Source organism: Corvus brachyrhynchos, unplaced genomic scaffold, assembly GCF_000691975.1.
Source record: "Corvus brachyrhynchos isolate BGI_N302 unplaced genomic scaffold, ASM69197v1 scaffold28, whole genome shotgun sequence".
NCBI lineage: Eukaryota > Metazoa > Chordata > Aves > Passeriformes > Corvidae > Corvus > Corvus brachyrhynchos.
Window position 1 is genome coordinate 188,575 of NW_008246058.1, and position 20,532 is coordinate 209,106.

General features: G+C 40.8%; 1 protein-coding gene across 1 annotated transcript in view; it reads left to right on the forward strand.

Moving 5' to 3' along the window:
- Window positions 1-20,532, forward strand: part of KCNQ3 (potassium voltage-gated channel subfamily Q member 3) — a 214,116-nt gene that overhangs the window by 181,834 nt on the left and 11,750 nt on the right. Inside the window, exons 4-12 of the mRNA XM_017746042.1 lie at window positions 678-768; window positions 2,536-2,662; window positions 4,362-4,534; window positions 6,508-6,663; window positions 8,020-8,130; window positions 9,047-9,142; window positions 10,486-10,580; window positions 11,803-11,829; window positions 15,512-15,568. Coding sequence (XP_017601531.1) covers window positions 678-768; window positions 2,536-2,662; window positions 4,362-4,534; window positions 6,508-6,663; window positions 8,020-8,130; window positions 9,047-9,142; window positions 10,486-10,580; window positions 11,803-11,829; window positions 15,512-15,568 — 933 coding nt within the window. The remainder of the gene's footprint in view (window positions 1-677; window positions 769-2,535; window positions 2,663-4,361; window positions 4,535-6,507; window positions 6,664-8,019; window positions 8,131-9,046; window positions 9,143-10,485; window positions 10,581-11,802; window positions 11,830-15,511; window positions 15,569-20,532) is intronic.

The following is a 20,532-nucleotide window of genomic DNA, read 5'->3' on the forward strand; positions in this document are numbered from 1 at the left end:
TCCCACAAGATCTCGTCCCAAAAACACCCCTGACAAGATCCAGGAGTTTCAATATCAAAAAGTAACTCTCGAGAAATATAGGAGAAATTTTTGAAAAGCCAGTTAAAAAAAGTTCTAGGTCTCCCGGTTCCAATACTTTCTTGTTTTGTTGTTCAAGGATTCCTTTAAGTTCTAGGTACGTTTCTTTCTGTGGCTCAGAGAGCCCCATTTCCCACGATTCTTCCATAGTCCAGAGAGAATATCCAAACCAAGATGAGAAGAGAGAGGTCTAGAGTGGTTATTTTACTCACGAATCTTCCTCAGGGATCGGTATCTTGCTCGCATTCCTCCACCAGTTTGTCGCAGCGGGGATTACTGCAACAAGCATATTTCAAACCAGGAGTCCCGTGGAAACGAAATATATATGGACAGAGTCATGGTAGATGTTTCAGAGATGTTTATTTCTCCAGCCGCATGGCTGGGGCTCTGCTCAGGAACCCCGCAGTCACAGGACCCGAGGGTCCTTGGCCACCCCGGGGAACACAAAACAACCAATGGGAACGAGGCTGAGCAGGGGCAGGGAAACCCCGTGTCTCCCCCCCCAGGGCCCATCTCCCAGGGCTCCATGGCAGGGGGAAGGGACCCCAACAAGAGAGGAGTAACAATGCTGTGGGGTTTTTTCTTTTATTTCATTCCAGGTTTCTGATTGTCTTGGGGTGTTTGATCTTAGCTGTCCTGACAACTTTCAAGGAGTATGAGACGGTTTCTGGAGACTGGCTGCTCTTGCTGGTAAGTAAATTGTGGCATCACCCTGGTAAGGCCCTGGAATTGAAATCAGCCCCATCAGCAGGGATGGAAACTTACTACTAACTCTGCATGCAGTGCTGTTGGTCCTGGAGCAGTGACTGTACACTTATATACCTGAGAGTTCACAGTCTATTGTCAACACCAACTGAGTAAAAAGAAAGTGAGGTTCCTGAGCATAAAGAAAATGAGAGGAAAAATCCTAGCCTGAGGCTTTTAAATAATGGCTTTTAGCATTTGTTCCATCAGATTATCAGTATATTTCCTATTGGCCATGTCAGACCTAAGCACACTTGAAAACTTTTTTGGGGGAATTTTTCAACAGTTTTGATTCATTTTATAGAATCCTACTAATTCTAGTATTTCTTTCAAGGGAGGTCATCAGAGTTGGACTCATGCTTGTGTTCAATAGCAATATAACTGAAATTGCTGCAGGAAGTGTCTCTGAGAGAAAATGTACTCACGGCAAAGGCTGCAGTGGGGATTTCTGCAACAGTCCCCTCCCCCCAGACCCCATGGCAGGGGGAAGGAACCCCAACAGGCAAACACATTCCAGATTACTTGTTCTATAAATTCTGAAGTTCATGCTCAAGACTTTATTTCAGTAAGACCTCTCATTTAGCAAAAGAATTAAAAAATAGGGGAAAACCCTCATTAAATATAAAATGGCAAATTCAACATTTTATGAAAATGACCCTAAAAACAAACTTCCTTTGCTCTCATAGCTATCATAAAATACAGGGCACAATGTCTATCTTAACCTGGCCTTGTTTAAAGCATCCCTTGAGAAACTGCACAGCAAAATTAGTTCCAGGATCTCAATTTCCATTTCCCCTTGTACCCCCAGAGACATATAGATCCAAGCAAGAGCTAAATGCCAAAAGGAATGAAAGGTGAATTCCCCTTGCATGTTCCTTCTAAAAAAGTGCCTGTATGAAAACACCCTCATCCTTCAGGGAATGTGAAACTCGCTTTTGGTCTCTGTTACCCTGCTTAGATCCATCTTTCACATTTGAAAAAGCCTGAGGTTATTTTTCCTTCTCCTGTGCCTGTTTTCATGTGACTCTCTGCAGTTTTCAGAAACACCTGTGGGTAATGAGCATGAGGAAATGTCCCCTTTTCCCTCTTGCCAGCAATTCACAGAGAGGAAAAGTAACCACGTGTCCCAGGCTGCCCATCTCTGAGCACCTCAGAGAAGCTCTCTGCTCCCCATTCCCTCCCCATGCTTAGAAAGGTTCTGGAGCAAGGTGGAAAATCCCATTCCTTCGTTCACCAGAAATTTAAGGGAACAATATATGCCTTAAATTTGTCTTATATATGTCTTTATCATTGCTTTAAACTTATGACCATGTGAATATCCTGTATCCTGCCCCTGCCTCAACAGATACGGCTGCACGAACAAGCTGCTGGTGGGTGACCCTGGGGGGAGGGTACAGAGTGCACTGGGGACTTTGCAGTCACCACTCACATTTGTCTGCTCATTTTGGAGCAGGAGGTTTTTGTGTGAAGTAATTGCCCTTCCATTAAGGCAGGGTAAGCACTTCACTCCTGCTGAGTACTTAGCAGGCTGGAAAACTCTGCCCCCCTTTGCCTTGCCTCTGTCATCAACCTCGATTCTCCTCCACTTTTTTCCTCTCTCTCACACATATCCTAACACTTGCACCTCATCTGTTTCCTTCAGCTGTATCCTTGTGTCCAGAATTACTGCAAAAATTTTGTGAGACTAACAATGTAGTTTGTGTCTTGATACAGGAAACTTTTGCCATTTTCATCTTTGGAGCAGAGTTTGCCTTAAGAATCTGGGCTGCTGGCTGTTGCTGTCGCTACAAAGGATGGAGGGGGAGACTCAAATTTGCCAGGAAACCTTTGTGCATGCTGGGTAGGCACATGCTCTCTATTACAGTTTTCCCCATTATGTTCTTTTCCTTCTAAGCCAGTTTGGAGGATATCAAAGAACTGGTGACTGGCAGTGCACAGAACGCTGAAATCAGATCTGGCCTTTATGCCAGGACCTGTGTCCTTCTTGGAGCACTTATTTGAAGTAGCCAGCAATAACAACTAATTTGAGAGACACTTGGCTATTTAGTCAGTGAGAAAAAAATGAATCCTTCTACTCTCCAAATACATTTTCCTTGTCCTGAGTCCCACTGCACTTTTCTTAAGCTCATTCCCAGGAAGACTCTCTCTGCCTTCAGTTTCAAACTACTTGAGATCCCAATTCTATCGCATCTTCCCCAACCTTTTTTCATATTTATGTTGTGTTTTACAATTGTATTGTTGGTCTGCATTTGCAAACAAGTATCATTGTGATTTCACCCATATTGTCTTTCAGGCTTGGAAGGCACTGCCTGTAATTATCAACATAATTACTCATTATTCATGTTTGAATACCCTCCTGCAACTCCTCATTTTATCCACAAACAAACCAGCCAACATTTAGGAGATCACTCTGCCCAGAGCACCTGTCATCCCCATTCGTTCACTGATTTTAGGATACCCTCACTTGTTTTGATGCTTTTCAGGCCAAGTACTGGGTTTTTGTTCTCTATTTGTACAGCACATAGCACTCTGGAGAGCCATGGTGCTGCATGAATACAAACCTCTCTTTCCTCTCCCGCTTTTGTTCATCTCATGGGTCTAATGATAGACAAAATTGCAACAAATTTTCTTTGGGCATCTGTGCTATCCTCAATTTAGTAATGCTCCTTTGGGTGCTACTGTTGTACAGATAATTCTTATACTTCTAGTAGGTTTGTGAAGGCAGCAGAGTGTGAGCAAGTGGGATTGATATTGTCTCATGCCTTCTCAGTAGAAGTGTCATCTCACTTCTAAGAATGAATCCTCCTTGATATCTGGGTAAAGAACTGAAGATATCCTGGATTTATTAATATCATCTCTCATTTGTCACTGGTACGAGTTTGTTTCGATAATGATTGGAAGTGAATAAATCCGAAATCCATTCTTTTTGGCTGGAAAGAATATATAAAGACAATTCAAAGACTGAGTACCCAGAGAATGTTTGAAGCCGTTTGGTACCACTTTCTTCTTGTGTGTGTATATAGGTCAAAGAGAAGGGGGAAATAAGGAAAAGAAAGAAAAAAAAGAAGTTATATAATCAGTTATCGGGAAGTTGTTCCTGTGAGCATTTAAAAAAAATAATAGTAGTACTTGCTTTGAGATTTTAGTGGGAAAACTCAGCCAAAAGAATAAAATGGTAAGTGTACCATCAAACCGGAATTTCTCGTTTGCTGACCTGTTCACTGTGGTGTTCCAGTGGTACAGATGAAGTCAAGGCTGGTTTTCTGTCAGCATTAGGATGCTGTTTCCATGCATCCCTAAGTGAGCTCAGTGTCTCAGGTCTAGTGCATTGATCTGTAAACAGATCCCAAGGCTTTCTGGGAGGTTCTGGTCCTGATACTGACTGTGGCAGGTGCAGATATCTGTTTAGCCGGCAAGAGAAGGCATTTTCAGGCAGCTTCAAAGTTTGCCTAGGGAAATTTGCAGCACAACCAGATGGGATTAAGAAGCAGATGATGGGGCCACTTTTGTTGGCAGGCTTTGTTCTTTTCGCCTTGCAGATATCTTTGTGCTGATTGCCTCAGTGCCAGTGGTTGCTGTTGGGAACCAGGGCAATGTTCTGGCAACATCTCTCAGAAGCCTCCGCTTCCTTCAGATCCTACGGATGCTCCGAATGGACAGGCGGGGCGGCACGTGGAAGCTTTTAGGATCAGCTATTTGTGCACATAGCAAAGTAAGTGAGCAGCTTGCAGGGCTCAGCTGGGGCTTGGGGAGAAAGAGTAAAAGGAAAGAGAGGGGATGCACAGGCACAGCAGTGCCTTGGGGTTGTGTTTAGCAGTTCAAAACACAGTTCTGTTCTTCCAGCTTTATTCCATTTTCCATTCTCTGAACGATTTCTGCCCCTTGTTTTACCTTTCTGTGCTCAATAGTCATGCTGGGAAGTGAGAGCATGTTCATTCCCACACATTACAACAGGAATTTTGCCCTTACTCTGAATGGGAGCAGAGACATCCCTTTTATAGTGTAGGATGCTGAAATCATTGACAAAAATGCCTGTGAACTTGAAACGCCTGTATAGTGGCTTCTCAGACTTGTCTGATCAACAGATAGAAGAGGACTCTGAAGGGGTGGAAAGAGGCTGATTAGCCTGAGAAATGTGCACAGAAATGTGGTTTCAGAGGGATCTACTGGTAAAATTTCTCTTTGGAAACCTAGGTCAGACAATACAGAGATGGACACAGTGGGTACCCAGACACGCAAAAATTTCTAAAGTCATTTTTTCTTGGTCTAACTTGATGCTGTAGTGAGACACACCAGACACACCTATCTTACACCAGACAGATACTTGTGTTCTTGCATTTTCACAAAACATTATTACAAGTTAAATACTATTTGCTTTAAAATCCTCTAGATGAGATTTCTCATCTGCACAGGATGTAGAAAAATTACATATACTCCACTACATACATACTGCTTTTTCTTACCCATGAATGACATTCCTGACATTTTAGGGGGTTTTGAAAGCTAAAATGCCAGCTGGCACAGCATATTTAGACTTTGCTTCTGTGTAGGGGCTGATGGGGATACCCAACATGCTACATTTCTTACCAACTTCTGCTTCTTCATCATATAAACTTGCTACAAGACAGGTGGCAGATAAACACTTATGTCAAAAATGTTTCTCAGGAAACAGATCATGGAAGAAGTCTATGTACCAAAGACATTGTTTAGAAATTGTTAAAGATTCATTGTGTCAGATTTCATTCAAATGTTACTTGTTTGGTTCCCCATCAGGCACTTTTAGACCTCAGCTGGCTGAGGGAGATTAGAAGGGGTTGTGAGAACTTTTCTTTACTGGAGACAATGATGAAACAATTTTGCTAACAATTTCCTGCTGTGCTTGCACACCAGAAATTAGCTAAGAAAGTTTTTCACTTTTCTCAGGATTCAATCACAAAGTTCTCAGCTGCAACATTTTTTCTTTTTTTGTCCTAATACAGTTCTCATAAAATGAATTGGAATATTGATTTTTTTACCTACTTTTGAAGATCTTAAAAAACCCTGTTTCTGCCTTGTTTCAGATATTGCTGGGATTTTAACTTGGGTGGCTGCATGTCCCACCTCAGTGGGATTAGACACACACTCCACTTTAGTCATTGTCTCTAAAACACTGAAGTTCGGGGTTTGTTTGCACACAGATTATTTTCAAGGTCTGTTATTGCATGAATTCATGTTGAAAACATCATTCATAATGGAATCTGCTTTGATATGGATGAAGAGATGGAAGTGCATCCTGCAGCCTTGTCTCTCTGGAGATCGGGAGAGGGCAGAGATGTTGATTTGCTTGCTAAGACTGACCAAGCCCAGGGGCAGAAGGAACAGGAAGAGTCAAGGTCAGGGACAGAGCCCTGCAGCCCCCTGTGCCATGAGTGCAGCTAAGCCCTTAACCCAGCTTTATGCAGAACCGTAACGGCAGGTTCCTGCAGGCTGCTCCTAAGGAAGACTCCATGTAAGGGCAAATTCCTGTAAATCTCTGCATTATTTCCCACTAAGTGCTGAGATGGGCTGGACATGGATGTGACCAAAGCCAGCAGTGACACCTCTGCTGTTATCCTCTGTGCTTCTCTCTCTTCCTGATGTTTACTCTGCCACTGTGGATATTGAGGCTCTTTTCAGCCCTTCCATGTTTATCTGTTTCTTTTGCAGGAACTCATCACTGCTTGGTACATCGGGTTCCTGACACTCATCTTATCCTCATTTCTTGTTTATCTGGTTGAAAAAGATGTTCCAGAAAAAGATGCTAATGGGGTGGAGATGAAAGAGGAGTTTGAAACCTATGCAGATGCACTGTGGTGGGGGCTGGTAAGTGACTCCAAAAATACCTTATACCCTCCTGCAAAACTTCATATGCAAGAAGAGATAAAGTTTTAGAGATCACAGTGCAAGTGCTGCTATATTTGGTTTAAAGGCACATTATCCATGTAACATTACCAAAGTAGGGGTGCCCCTACAACCAATTAACAGAATCTACAATCCTGTTGATTTTCAGGTTGATTTTCAGACAAAGGTCCTTAGGTGCTTAAACCTCCTTCAGAAATCAAACTATGTTCCTGGTGTCTGGGAAGCCTCTCTTTTAGAGGAGCATCTCTTCAGGCATAAGAAAGTATGGGAGACTGAGCTCTCATGCCAGCAGTTTCCTGCCTGTGAGAGCTGTGCCCCTCAGAAAATGGCAGAACCAGAGCTGGCCAATGGATGGGTCTGTTGGGCTATCAAAGAGCACGAAACATTTGGGCAGTTGAGGCAGACACTCATAGAAGTTTGGTTCCTAAGGACCCAGTGACTGAAGATGTCTCTGCATTCAGATGCAGAAAGTAGAAAAATATTCCTGGAAAGGTTAACTCAATAATTCTTGTGTCTTCCATGTATTCCCCAAAGATCAGGAAATGCCACTTGTGGTAGGATGCTGAACAAGAGGGACCTTTGATATCTCTGTTCTTGTCTTTTCTGATGAAGAGAGGACCATTGGTTTGTACCACTACTCATTCAATCACAGAATGTTCCTGCCATTCCAGAACTCATGTGGCTTTGCTACTGATAGTCAAGGAAGTCTATGTCATGCTGTGACTAAAATTCAGCAGCTTATTTTTTATTTAATGTAGTTCACTCATAAATGTAAGATACCCCCCTTCCCCCATTATTAGTCAAAAGATACCAAGTGTTGCATAGAACACCTGGATGTTTTCATATCCTTTTACATCCAGCACATTGTGCTATTGTGGTCAGAAAAAGTACACAGTTGGAGATTAACAATTGTGCCGGAAAGGAGCAAGTTTTCACAAAATCATCTTTGTTTTAAAAAGACCAGGACTTCAGGTAGAGTTAGTCCTGGCTTACTGTTAGGGGTTTGCAAGCTGCTAACTGGCAAATCCCATTCCTAACTGTGCACTGATGGTGGGCAGGAGGCTCATGTGGAGTTCTCTTGCTTCAAATGCATCCAAAAGAGGCAGCAGCTTTGAGACTAAATCCATTCTCTGTGCAATGCCTTGGGACTATGATGCCACCAATAAAACTGGTAGGCCCATAATCAAGATCTTATTTCACAAAGCTGGGCAAAAGCACCCATAGGGCTAAGTGAGTTATGCAGCTATCATGGTGACATTGACACAGAGCTGTTGGCTTTGTTTTTCTTACGTCAAGTCCTGGTCCTTCTGCCCCCAGATCACCCTCGCTACGATTGGATACGGCGACAAGACCCCCAAAACATGGGAGGGACGGCTGATTGCAGCCACATTCTCTCTCATTGGAGTATCTTTCTTTGCTCTTCCTGCAGTAAGTACCTTCCCCTCCTCTGTTAGACCCAGCCCAGCACTGTGCACTTGCAAAAAGAAGGTAAAGTTAACAAAGTCACCAGTGGAACCAAATCCCTTTTTAAGAAGCACTCCAGAGACTTGAGCGGGTCTGTATCAGTAAATGGAACTTCTTTCTTCCCAACCTCGCACAGAGCCTATTGGGAATAATACATTACCCCAATACTCCTCCAGTCACTATGTGGGCATTGTCTGACTGTGCTAGTTGGCACAGGAGAAAATTAATCCAGCAAGTGAACAATCTGGCAAACCACAAGGCAGTTCATGAGACTGTACACTGGCAAGTGGTAGTTTACTGGTGTTGACAAGACATATTTTAAAAGTCTTTAGGGCCCACTATTTTAATAATTAGTATTGGGGGCACATTTCATTATTTGCAAAGTCCTCAGATAAGAATGGGACAAGATCTGACTGAGATGGGCTGAACAGCAACAGAAATTGTCCCAATCCCAGATTTTAGGATATTTTTCCTTTAGATCCAGACTTGGAAAGAATTTCACAGAGGATGACAAGTCCTGTATACCCAAATCCAAAGTATGTTTTAGCACAGCTCTTGTATCACACAAGCAGAGTTTCACTCTACCCTGAGTGGAAAGTAACACAGCACCCGGCCACCTCCAGCTTGAAAAGGCAGTTGACATTCAAGAAGTCTGTAGAGGACCTTAAAATGATTTAATGATTTGGTGTGGCTATGGTCCTTGAGAGGATCATGACAACCTCCTGTCCCATGAGTGGGGCAGCAGGAAAGGCATGGGAACTGCACAACGATTCCATGTAGCCATCTCCATCTCCACCCACAGACCTGCTTCCTCTCATCATTAATCCCTTTTTTTCTGAGTAAGAAATATCTAAAATCTTGCATCACTCTATGCTTTCAGGGCATTTTGGGATCAGGGCTGGCATTGAAGGTCCAGGAGCAACATCGTCAAAAACATTTTGAGAAAAGAAGAAAGCCGGCAGCGGAGCTCATTCAGGTTTGCAGCCGCTTTCCTCTTCCTTGAAAAAGTTTTGTGCATGAAGACTGCTGCATCATGTTAACCAGGGCCACCACTTCTCCCCTGCCCAAATTCTCAATTCCCATTGGAGGGGGTGAGAAGGCGTTTTTGTCAGTTTTTAACACTGAGGTAGATAATTCAGAGGCCCTTGCAGTTTTGAGAAGTCTTTCAACTCCCAGAATATCTTTCAGAAGAACTGTGTCTTTTGAAGAAAGGGTCTCATCTGCTAGCTTCTGGAAACCACCTGGCTTCTGCATCAGTGCCACAAAATCAAAGAAAACAAGTTGTTGAAAATGCATTCTTTCCAAACTCCAGATTTTTTCAATTCCCCTCAGAAAATATTTTTCTGTGCAAACAGAGTTATGCTGTTATTGATGTGAAAACAGCAATAGAAGTAACACAATAGACAGTGACAGTTTCAATCAAGGCAAATAACATAAATAATGTGTGGGTTTTAAAAACTAAAACACACCCTGTATCTTCTGTTTTGTCACTGGATGATCCAAAAATTCAATGGGAAGATAGTCCTTAACTCACTTGGTCTTCCGTTATGGGCTTTGTTATGAATTTGGGACATTAAGCTTAAAATCATTAGTCTGTGTGCTGACAAATTTGAGACGATTTACTCTCACTAGGTACGGAGCACATCCTGATGGCAGTGAAGTAAATGGCAGCATTTTCACAGAGGGACAGAGAAAGTTTCTGTGATATCAAATGGAAGCATTGGTGCTCAGGATCAAACCAGTCCTCAGGAGAAACAGACTGAGTGGCATTAAAATTAATTACTGTTCTCATTAAAAACATGCTTTAGCAAACAGAGGGGGCTGCAGGCATGAATTGTGAATGGAATTCACCTTTTAAATTACAGCATCTCCCCTCACCAGGTAGCTTATTTAGCTAAAGTGGATTTTAGGTATGTGCTTAGATAAATTTTTTTGGAGAATTTTAATTTGAACTAAATGCTGGAGTAGAAAATTGCTCAGCAAAATTTCCTCTGATGATACGTTAGGAGGCAAGTCCAGCAGTGCTTGAAGCTCTTTTAGATGTACCAGAGAGGACAATAAAACCAGTTAAGTCTAATGTAATGTCATGTTCTGTTGGTGGTTCTCTCCATGTCCTATCTCCTTTAACAGCCCTCCCAAATCATAATCAAGTGTCAATAGTTTTTCCATACAGTGGCACTCATTTGGTATGGCTGATTAGTAATTAATTTCCGGATAATCACTCAGGTGCATTGTTATGTTCTTTGAGACAGTCTGGCTGCAGTCAGCTGAGAAATAACTTAACCTAACACTAATTATTTCCTCTCCCTTGTAATTCAGGCTGCCTGGAGATACTATGCTACTAACCCCAACAGGATTGATTTAGTTGCTACCTGGAGGTTTTATGAATCAATTGTATCATTTCCATTTTTCAGGTAAGTGCATTGTCCCCCTCTCCATCATCATTTTCTGTGAAGTATCAGTCAGGACAGGGTACACATAGACTTTATATATGTGTCAACAAGGCTTTCGTAGGTAACACATAGTTTCCAGAACACTCTTCTGAGGAAGAAGAGTCTTTTTTGAGGTGGTGGTTTAATTTCAGTCACCACTTCTGAGTTCAGTGAAAGCGTTCCATACATAAGGACATTCAGATATAACAGATGTTTATATGTTTATAGCAATTAGGCTGATCCTCACTCTCCTTGCTGGTCAAACAGGCACCTTTCTCACATTTAGGTCTTAACATTTTAAAATGTTTTAAAAAACCTATACAGCCCTATGAAAAGCCAAGACTTTTAGCTACAGACTATGAGCTACTAATAATGGGCATTAGGTGTCTAAGTTAGTGCTTTAAACTTTTTTCTGGACTTGCTGTTGTGCCTCATTCTGAAAAAAGTGCCCTTAAACTTCTTTTTGACTCAGAGGTCTCCACGTGTAGTTGTGCTCAATGCACTGCTACTGAAGGTCCAGCTGTTGTTCAAAACTGATTTGAAATGTTTCAGACTCCTGCTTTCTCAAAGGGAAAATTACAAACACTCACCCTTTCTTTGTTTTATTTTTAGAATTGATTTCATGTACTTCAAAAAGGAAACCTCTACAAAAAAACCCCAAAAAAACCCAACACCATAAGTGTTTAATTAAGGTTCAGTACATTTCTTTCCTTTTCTTTATCTCTTCTCACTTCTATTTCCACATTTTCCATTACAGAGTAATGTCTTCAGGGTTTCTTGACTGCAGGGTTTTTTTGGATAATAATTCTCAGACTCACAATGAGTCTGGACTCATTATTGTGACTTCAAGCTTCCTCATTGTATGTAGGTTCTTCTGTGATTCAAATGCAACATGTAATTAATTGGTGTTTTGTAAATAAGGTCCTGGGAGAGAGGGCAGGGGAGATCACTTCTCACCAAGGACTGGATTGCCAATCTAAGCAGCACAGATTGGTTTCAGGAATCTATATCACTTTTTTTTTGCTTTATGGTTAGTTGAAAATGTAGCTTTTATTCCACTTTCTCTGTCAGTTACGGTCACAGAACAAAACACGTATAAGGTATTCACAGTAGATTAGCAATTTATGTTTTAAAAATATGCTGAATTTATTATGTGATTCTTCTCTCCTTGCTTTCTTGTAATGCATCCTCTCTTCTATAAAAGGAAAGAGCAATTGGATGGTACTGCCAGGTATGTAGCTGCCATTATTATATATATATATATGTTTTAATTCAGCTGTTGGAGGATGCAAGCAATATAGTTCCTTGTGGATTCATGAGCTGTTAACTAAAACGTGCTACTAACACCACAGGTAATCAGTAAAAATTATTAACAAATCCATTTCCTGACTGCTTCCTGACAATACAGCTAACATGCTAACTGTACAAAGGCAGTGTTGCTTGCTGATTGTCTGTAAACAGCTTTATTGTTTGTTATGACTAATCATGGTCTAGATTTCTCCTGATCCATGCTGTAGAGCCAGGGTTTATCATCCAGGCTGTTCTGGGACGAATTCAAGATTCTGGTTGCTGTTGTTGCTCCACAGTCATGCACAGAGCAATGTTGTGTGGGTCGGTGTCAGTTCGACATGTTCAAAGATTTCTTGACAATGAAGATGGGTGTCTAAAATGGAACAGCAGGATAGTCAGTCTCTCTGGTGGTACTGTAAAAGCTATATTAGGTTTGAAGCCCTGGTCCCTCCCCTGCTGAAAAAAATGGGAATACTCCCTATCACACAAGGGAATTTCCAAGTAAAGAGAAAGAAGGAATCATCAATCCTAGTACCGGTCAGTCACTGAAGACTACAACAGAGCAGCCACTGTCAGTCAACCTGCAAGATCTCAAATGGAAATGATATATTTATAGCTCTCTTTATCTAAGTGGAAGAGTCAAATGCACATACAATAATTGTAAGTCAAAACTTAATGTTAAACTGCTATAAGGGGGTGACCCGCAATGAATTCAATAGCAATTAAAGGTTAAATAGATTGACAAACTCATGCTGAAGCTACTTTCATTTGCATCCCCATTTACAGTGCAGAGAAAAGGAACAAGAATTGTAGCAATATTTGAAAACAGTAAGCCAGAAGTCAGGTCTCAGTTCCAGTCCCTGGCCTGAAGAAAAATTATGTTCCTCGTTTTGTTTTTTAAATATTTCATGCAACACATGACAACTTCAATAAAGGAAGGGAAACAAAAAAAATAAAGATTAACACTTGCTCTTCTATGAATTTTTTGGGTTCAAGCTTCATTTAGCAGAAAACAAGAACCTATCCCACGTTTTCTAACAATACAGGCAAGTGCTCTAGTGGCAAAATATTGGGAAAGGATATCTTCCTCCTCTTGCCAACAAAATCATGAACTCACCTGCCCCTCCTCAAAGACTGACTGGGTGGGTGGTACCCAGTTTCTGAAACCCCACGGAGCGTAAGTACATTACAACCATGGAACTGCCCAGGCTAAGCAGTCATGAGCAAGCTCAGTTGCATTAATGCAGATGCCTAGAGATTTTAGCCCTCTCCAGCATTGATAACAGCTGAATTTTCGTCTTTAATATGTAGGGGAAGAGCTTAGGAGCTGAAATCCTTTTGAGTATGTAATTCCATACCTTGAGTCAAAATGTTCTGGCTGAGATGCAGCAGCAGATTAAAATTAGGGAAGAGAATGACTGCTGCAGTTTACCGCTGGTCACAGCCCCACTAGTTCCTGCACCTGTAGCAGTTTGTGGAGTAGCTTCTGAGTTACTGTAGCTTTCAGGACTATAGAAATTATTTTATATTGACACACTGAATTAAAAATGGAAAAGTATGACTCACAGCTCAAAATCTTTTAAACTATAATCCCAAGGCCCCTCATTCTAGCTGGATATATCTTAGTTTTATTTTGTTATATATGTAATAACCCTCAGCAAAGTCATTAGTACACCTGCATGGGAGCCTTCTTGCTAGCAGGAATGTGTTTAAGGCATGAAGCATTCAATTAAAGGGCTTGGAAACCCTCCAGGTAAACAGACATATAATGGTACTTGTGGGAACATCCATTGACTTCAGTAGAAATGGGATTGAGTCATAAAATCTGGTTGTTTTGACAGTACCACCTCCCATCTCTCATAAAACTCTTATTTACAAACCAGAATATTAAAAAAAAGAAGGAAAAAAATCTTCTTCCTCCTACAGTGATTTAGCATAGAAATTATTTCTTGTACTCCACTGAAGTTTGTGCTTTGACTGTATTGAAATAAATGAGCAATAAGGGAGCGTGGTTCTAATGGGAGAGCAGGCCATAAGTGGCCCCAGTCTCCAGGTTCTTCCATCAGTTAAGTACTTAATGAGAAAGCTGCTGTAGTAATCAATGGCACTCTCTGATCTGTGGTTGACAAAGGAGAGAGAAGAATTGGTCCAAAGCTTTCACAGAAGCTTTTAATAAACTAAAAAAGAGGCCTGGCTGTGTCAAAATTTGAGGATGGGAAGTGGCAGGGTTTCTATGGAGTAGTGTAAAAGCTCTTTAGGAACTCCACAATTCTAGAGTTGACCTCTGTGACAGATCCTTCTAGGATCTCTCTTAGATCAGGAGAGAAGCAGGAGCTGTCATCATGATGAAGTCACAGACAGATATAGGTCCTTGTTCTTAGACCATTTGGGAAGAACACAGGGGTCAAAAATGAGTGGAAAAGTCCATTCCAGAAGCTGGATCCAAAGGCAAGGCTGCAGGGCAGGACTTCTCGTAGTGGAAAATCAAGTAAAGTTTGGCAGCAGCCCAAGGCTTTATTGAAGCTCCCTTTAAACTAAAACTGTGAAGATATGAGATATGGTGAAGAGGACATTGCACTGCCCTGGAACTCAAGTCTGTCCTGTAAACAGTGAAGGGAAGTGGTAGTTATGATGCTGCTCTTTAAGAACAGCATCTTCCCTATGGGCCCTGTATAGTCCCCCAAGCCAGGAGGAACTGGGGCTGTGCTCTCTGTGCCTCGCTGATGGTGAGTTTACTGACTTCATGCCAGAGGTGCCACTGGCTTTTTCTTCCTTAATCTATGCCTAAACTTCACAGCCCTATGAAATCTCAGGTAGCAATTGCTTTTCTCCCTGTATTGCAAAGCCTTTTCATCAATTAATCTCTCAAGAAGGGAGATTTATGAGAAAGAGTTACTAATGCTCAATTCTGCTGGAGTGCAGCGAGTCTTTTAGCCAGCATTTGGAAGCCTGACCCACATTTAGGATGGGCATTTGCTTGCTGGACATTTTGTTTATTCTGGACCAAATTTTTATGTCTGTGTTTGGGGAATGAATATTGGGGCCTGATTTTTCAGTGCTGCTGTTAGCAGCTGTTCCACTGATTTTGACTAGTGTTGAAACTTGTATGTACAGGCACTTAAGTGAAGAATTTTGAACTTTCTCCTAGAGTCTTGTTCCTAATCCTCATTGTCCAGCTGCAGAACTAGACATCAGGAGAGCATGTATATTCCTAGACCTATTATTATGTGATTGCAGAAAAGTAATTTATCCCTGTTTCCTTAACTCTACAAGATAAATAATATTTCTGTGCCATTTGAAAGTTGGTTTGATTTTTTTAAGTGGCATAATCAGTACCTGTCCTTCCTATTATGTGAGTATGAAAGAATTCATGAAATGTGGTTCATTTTTGCATTGCCAGTGCTAACAACAAAATGAAAATAAAACCTTACTTTGCAAGGCATAAAACTTCACTGCCAGCATTTCATCCTAATGCATCTGCCCAAACCAGAAAGGAGAAAAAAGCCACTCTGATCTGCACACTACATTAACTACAAATGAAAGGCTGTTCCCATTCTTTTTCATAGAGCTTTTCATGGATAATCATTAATGTCTCATCTTAATAACTGTTCTTCACTTTACAGTAATGTCATGTTTAGTAGGGAGTCATTCTTTGGATCAAGCCTCACAAGAAAACTTAGGTATATCCATTCAAGTAACAGTTGAGCCTTATTCTTTTCATATTTCTTGCATGCCATTCTCTGCCTGCACTTTCTGTTTTTACTACAGTAGTTCACCTAACCACCATCAAAAGTAAGGGACAATAAGACTTAAAAGTTATTAAGCATAAAAAGAAAGTTGCATGACCTTGCAAATAGTTAATTGTTCTGCTGTTCAAAAAACATGGGATGTTATCCTGGCTCTCCCAATTATCTGCTTAGAAACAGGTGCTTTTCTCTGTTTCCATAGAATGGAAATGAAACTAGCCTAGTCTGCAAATCATTTTGAAATTTACTGTGAGAAAAATACATTACAAGAGCTAAACTCTGTTCCTTATGCAGTCCCAACCCTGTCAACACAACTCATGCAAGTTACTTTGAATTTGAGTTCAGTGGAACAACATCTTCGCATGTGTATTTGCAGGTTCTAGTTCAGCAAATGTAAAACAAGTGGATGCTTTTGACCATCTGAATAAAGTTAGTGACATGCTTAAATATCTTGCTGAACTGTGACCTAAGATGTGGGGCAAGAACTTTACCTTCCTGCAAAGAGACATAATTTGTGGCATTTCAGGAATATGAAAGACACATCATTAGAAACAATATTTTGACTGAATTGCAAAGTATTTTACTCCATCCCACACCTTGCTGTCATTCAACTTTAGCTGGTTGTTCTCATTCCGACTTCATTCCACAAATATCAACATGAAAACATCAACATGTAACTCAGCTTTTCTAGCTGGAACTCTTCAGCTTTTGAAAGCAGCAAGCAAAGCATTTCATTTTTTCATTTGATGATTGGCCCATGCAAAATAGTTAAGAGACTGATTTTGCAGTTCGATATGCTTTCTAGTGCTTGATACATGATATGTTCACTTCAAAGCAAAAAGTACCCACTTTCTACCTACAATGGCTGCATCCATTGGTGAAAAATATCCATCCTGTTTTCACAACGAATTGGATTTGGATTATTCTTCCCATAGATTTATGTGACATCGTTTATTTTCATCCATCTCCAACCCCTTTAGAAAGTGTGGATGAGAGAAGGGGCTAAGCAAAGGCCCTTAGTGTGTGTAAAGGCTCTTTCTTTTTCTGAAGGGCAGCAAAGTTGAGCTGAAGTTTTGACTTGTACTCATGTTTATGGGCAGATAATCTGGGTGGTTGGTGAGTCTGGATTTTGAGTCATACCCACCCTTAAATACCAATGAGGACATACACCACCAATTGACTTAGAAGGGATGTTTCCTCCTCAGACATTAGAAACCTGCAAATTTAGACCTCAAGATTCAGGATGCAAAGTGAAGTCTTTAGTTTTCAGAATGCTGTAGTCAACTATTTTGAGAAAGAACATTTTTGTGAGATCCTCCCTGAAGAAAAGAATGCTACTCAATAAAAGGGAAAGCTGATTGGCTAAAGTTTAGAACTACCTTAGAAGTGGAGAATGTTCTTTGTTTTATCTTAAGAAAACTCATGGACTCTCTGAGATCAATTGAACGTGTTCACTGCAGAATTCATGTCTGTCACAGCATTAGTTCCGTGCTAATTTCTATTAGGGTGTTCAAAGGAGAGTACAGAATACTTCTGGAAACCTCATTCAGAATGTTTGATTTTCTAAAGCTAAGTTCACCCATATAAGTTCAGCTGATAAGGTACAAAAATACTGGAGTAAACATGACTTCCTTCTACTTCCAGTTACTTAAGGCTAATTACATCTAGTGATTCTAAACTGTGAAAAATATGGAAAAACTTCCTGATTATCATTTGTCTGTGTTAGCTGAAAGTGGCAAATCCATGACAGAGGGCTGTTTGATTCACTCTTAGAATTAATTCACTATTTTTCTCCTCATACATTTACCATTTGTTTATGAAATTCCAATACTAGGAAAAGGATAGAGAGTAGAGTATCTGGCTTGCATGATGGGTTGTAAATGCATTATTTCTTTGCATGACTGTTTCTGGAAAATATTTCTAGTTCAGTGGTTCCCACTCTTTATTCTGAGCAAGGGTAAAACATGTGCTGTAGAAGCCAGCCGTCTCTTGTATATCCAGCCACCAAATTAATCTCCAAGTTGGTCCAAAATAACTCCCACTGCTCTCAGGGACCAAAAATTTAAGACCTGAATTTTCCTTTAGGTAGGAAGAAACTGTCTGCACTGCTTTCACTTTCCTCCCTTTCTAGTGATCTGTATCTACCACAGAGTTAAGGAATTCTCATCCTGGGTCCCATTTCAAAGATACAGGGTTTGGAACCCACGAGGGAGAGGATGCACTAGCATGCAAGACAAGCAATGGCAGTGTATCCGAGCTAGTCAGAGAAACTACCCTGCATTTTTGTCAGCATGTTTGGGATGGATTTGGATCTCCCCAGTTTCTGGAACCATGCTGGAAGTTGAGAATCATATTTTATTGAATGTAAGGAAGCTAAATGAAGTGGCAACACTGTACCAAGGGGAGGAAGGGTAGCTAACATCAGGAGGAGTCTGAAAGACTAGCAGCAGCACATGAACCTGTGGGTGGGAACCACTGTCCTAGCCCCTCTCATGAAAGATTGTGTGATCTGCGCATGCTTCATGCCCTGGGACTGAGCCATGCGCATGCTGCTTTAATGAAGGAGATTGCGTCATGAGAACAAATGTTTCCTCAGTGCTTTTTAAAAGATCAATGAAAACTAAAACCCCAGCAGATCCAGATTTCATCCCTTGGAAATGAGAATAAAGTCCTTTTTTTTCCTGATGACAGATAGTCGTTATCTGGAAAGAAGCTTGGGTTTTGTTTTGGGTTCTTTTGTATACAACACACGGTTGTATATTTTGATGTGAAGCTGATTAATTATTTTCTGATGATTTTACTGCTCTGGCTGCCGAATATGAACACAATTGTCTATATTTGTTGCATAAACATACTGTTATGAATCTGAATGTTACTTTAAGGGTTAATCTTCAGGGTTCAATTAATGAGAAAGGCTTCAGCTCAGGTAACTTAGACTAGAGACCTTCTTTTTAGATTACTTCTCATCTAGATCATTCTGTAGTCCAGAGCCAAGTTGCCCAAGTGTAAAGTCATCCCAAGCTGAACCACACTCTCCCCACTCACTGGTTAGGGTTGCTGATTCCCACTGATTATAGAAATGGGTCTAAAGAGTAATCATAGACAGGAAGTTTAACTTTTTTAACAGCTTTAGACAGATCAGATGGGTTCTAGCTCCTAAGCCTAAGATGCTAAAGCAACAGTCTTGGGAGACCAGTTTCTTCCTAAACTGACACTTGTCAGCAGGGATAGCTGAGAAACTCTCTGAAAAGAGAATTTGGGAATACTTTCAGTTTGTATTATCTACCTTTAGTCCCATCCCACTGAAAAAAACACCCACCCCACAAATGAGTGTGCCAACATATGCAGTGGAAAGTGCCACTGCAAATAGGTACGGTTTTGTGCTGAATGCAGAGGAATATTTTGTTCTGATTTTATCTGTGAGGAGGATATCCAATCTTGGTCAGTCCTAGTCTTGCATAGCTCTATGACAGATTTCTGCGTATCTTGCTTATATTTCTGTCTTCTACTTAAAAAAAAAAAAATTGCTAGATTAATATTCTGGGCACTTTGCATCATCCACTGACCCTTTTCCTTCTGGTTTGCTCCCTATAGATCCTTGCCTCACTTTAAGCCTCCTTTTTTTCTGGTATGCCAGGCAGGCACTTATCACAGGAGTTTTAAGGGGCAAACGCTGGGACAACTGGATATGTATTTTGAAGAATTAAGCAAGTTTCTGGAGAGAGAGTCAGAGGCCACATGTAATGACAACTATATTATTTTAATATAGTACTAAATGGCTTTTTAGAAACAACAGAAGTCTTTTGCCTCACCTGTTTTTCTGCTTCTTTGCCTTTCAGGTTCTGTTCCTTAAAGATACTTTTCTCTTGAGAGCTTCTCTGTAGTGTTACTAACTCTTGTGACATTTAGAATGTTGCTCAAAGCCAGTGCGTAGTATGTGACCACTTGACTCTTCCTTTCATTTGAGATTCATCTATCAATCATCTATTGTCAGTGACCTGTAAACCCCCCACCTGGAGAAAGCTGATCTCCACAACAAGCCTGTTGCACAATTTTTCCAGACCCAGAAACAAGCTTTGTCATGGATCTCCTCATCCTAAACCTTTGGTTTCTTCTTTCTTTGATCTTATTTCACAGTCTCCTTCAGTTTGCAAAGATCACCACCAGGTTGTGCATGCCTCATTGCTCCTTTTTCTTTATATTAAGGAAATGCTGACTCTCACAAGCTCACTCTAACACCTTCAGGCCATCAATTTATATTGCCTGGCTGACTCTGTTATCACTTAGCTAGATTTTTGGTGCATTTCTTTGCATTTAAATTCTTTTCAGTGTTGTGCTATGATTCTAGACTCTTTTTGACCATCCTTCTCAAAATTAATTCCTCCTTCAAACTTTTATTTTCCCTACTTTATCCAACCAAAAAACCCACATGTAAATCATTCTGTTGACTTTTACTTCCTCACCTTTATATTCCATGCTCTTTCAAATTTGCTCATTAACTATCTTCTCCTGTATATACTTGTCCTATGTATGGCAGCTGAGTGCTTGAAGAATCCAAATTTCACAGAGAACTGAGACATTTGTCTTGTAAAGCAATACTGCTCTCAAATGTGGCTTCTGAAACAGAGAAGTGAAAGTGATGCAGAAAAGATAGTGCAGGATTCTCCCAGACTTAGTAGAACACAAATCACCTGCTGGGACTCTTCTCCCACCATCAGTTCAGCACCAACAGAACCTTGGTGGGCAAAGCAGATCAAGATTTCACCCCAAAAGCAAGATCGATGGAAATAATTTTTAAAATTAGTTCTTAAGCCCAAACATGAGACTGCCCAAAACATATTTTGTCATAGACCAAGCAGCATCTCATATTTTTCTACAAACAAGGAAATAACCTCTGA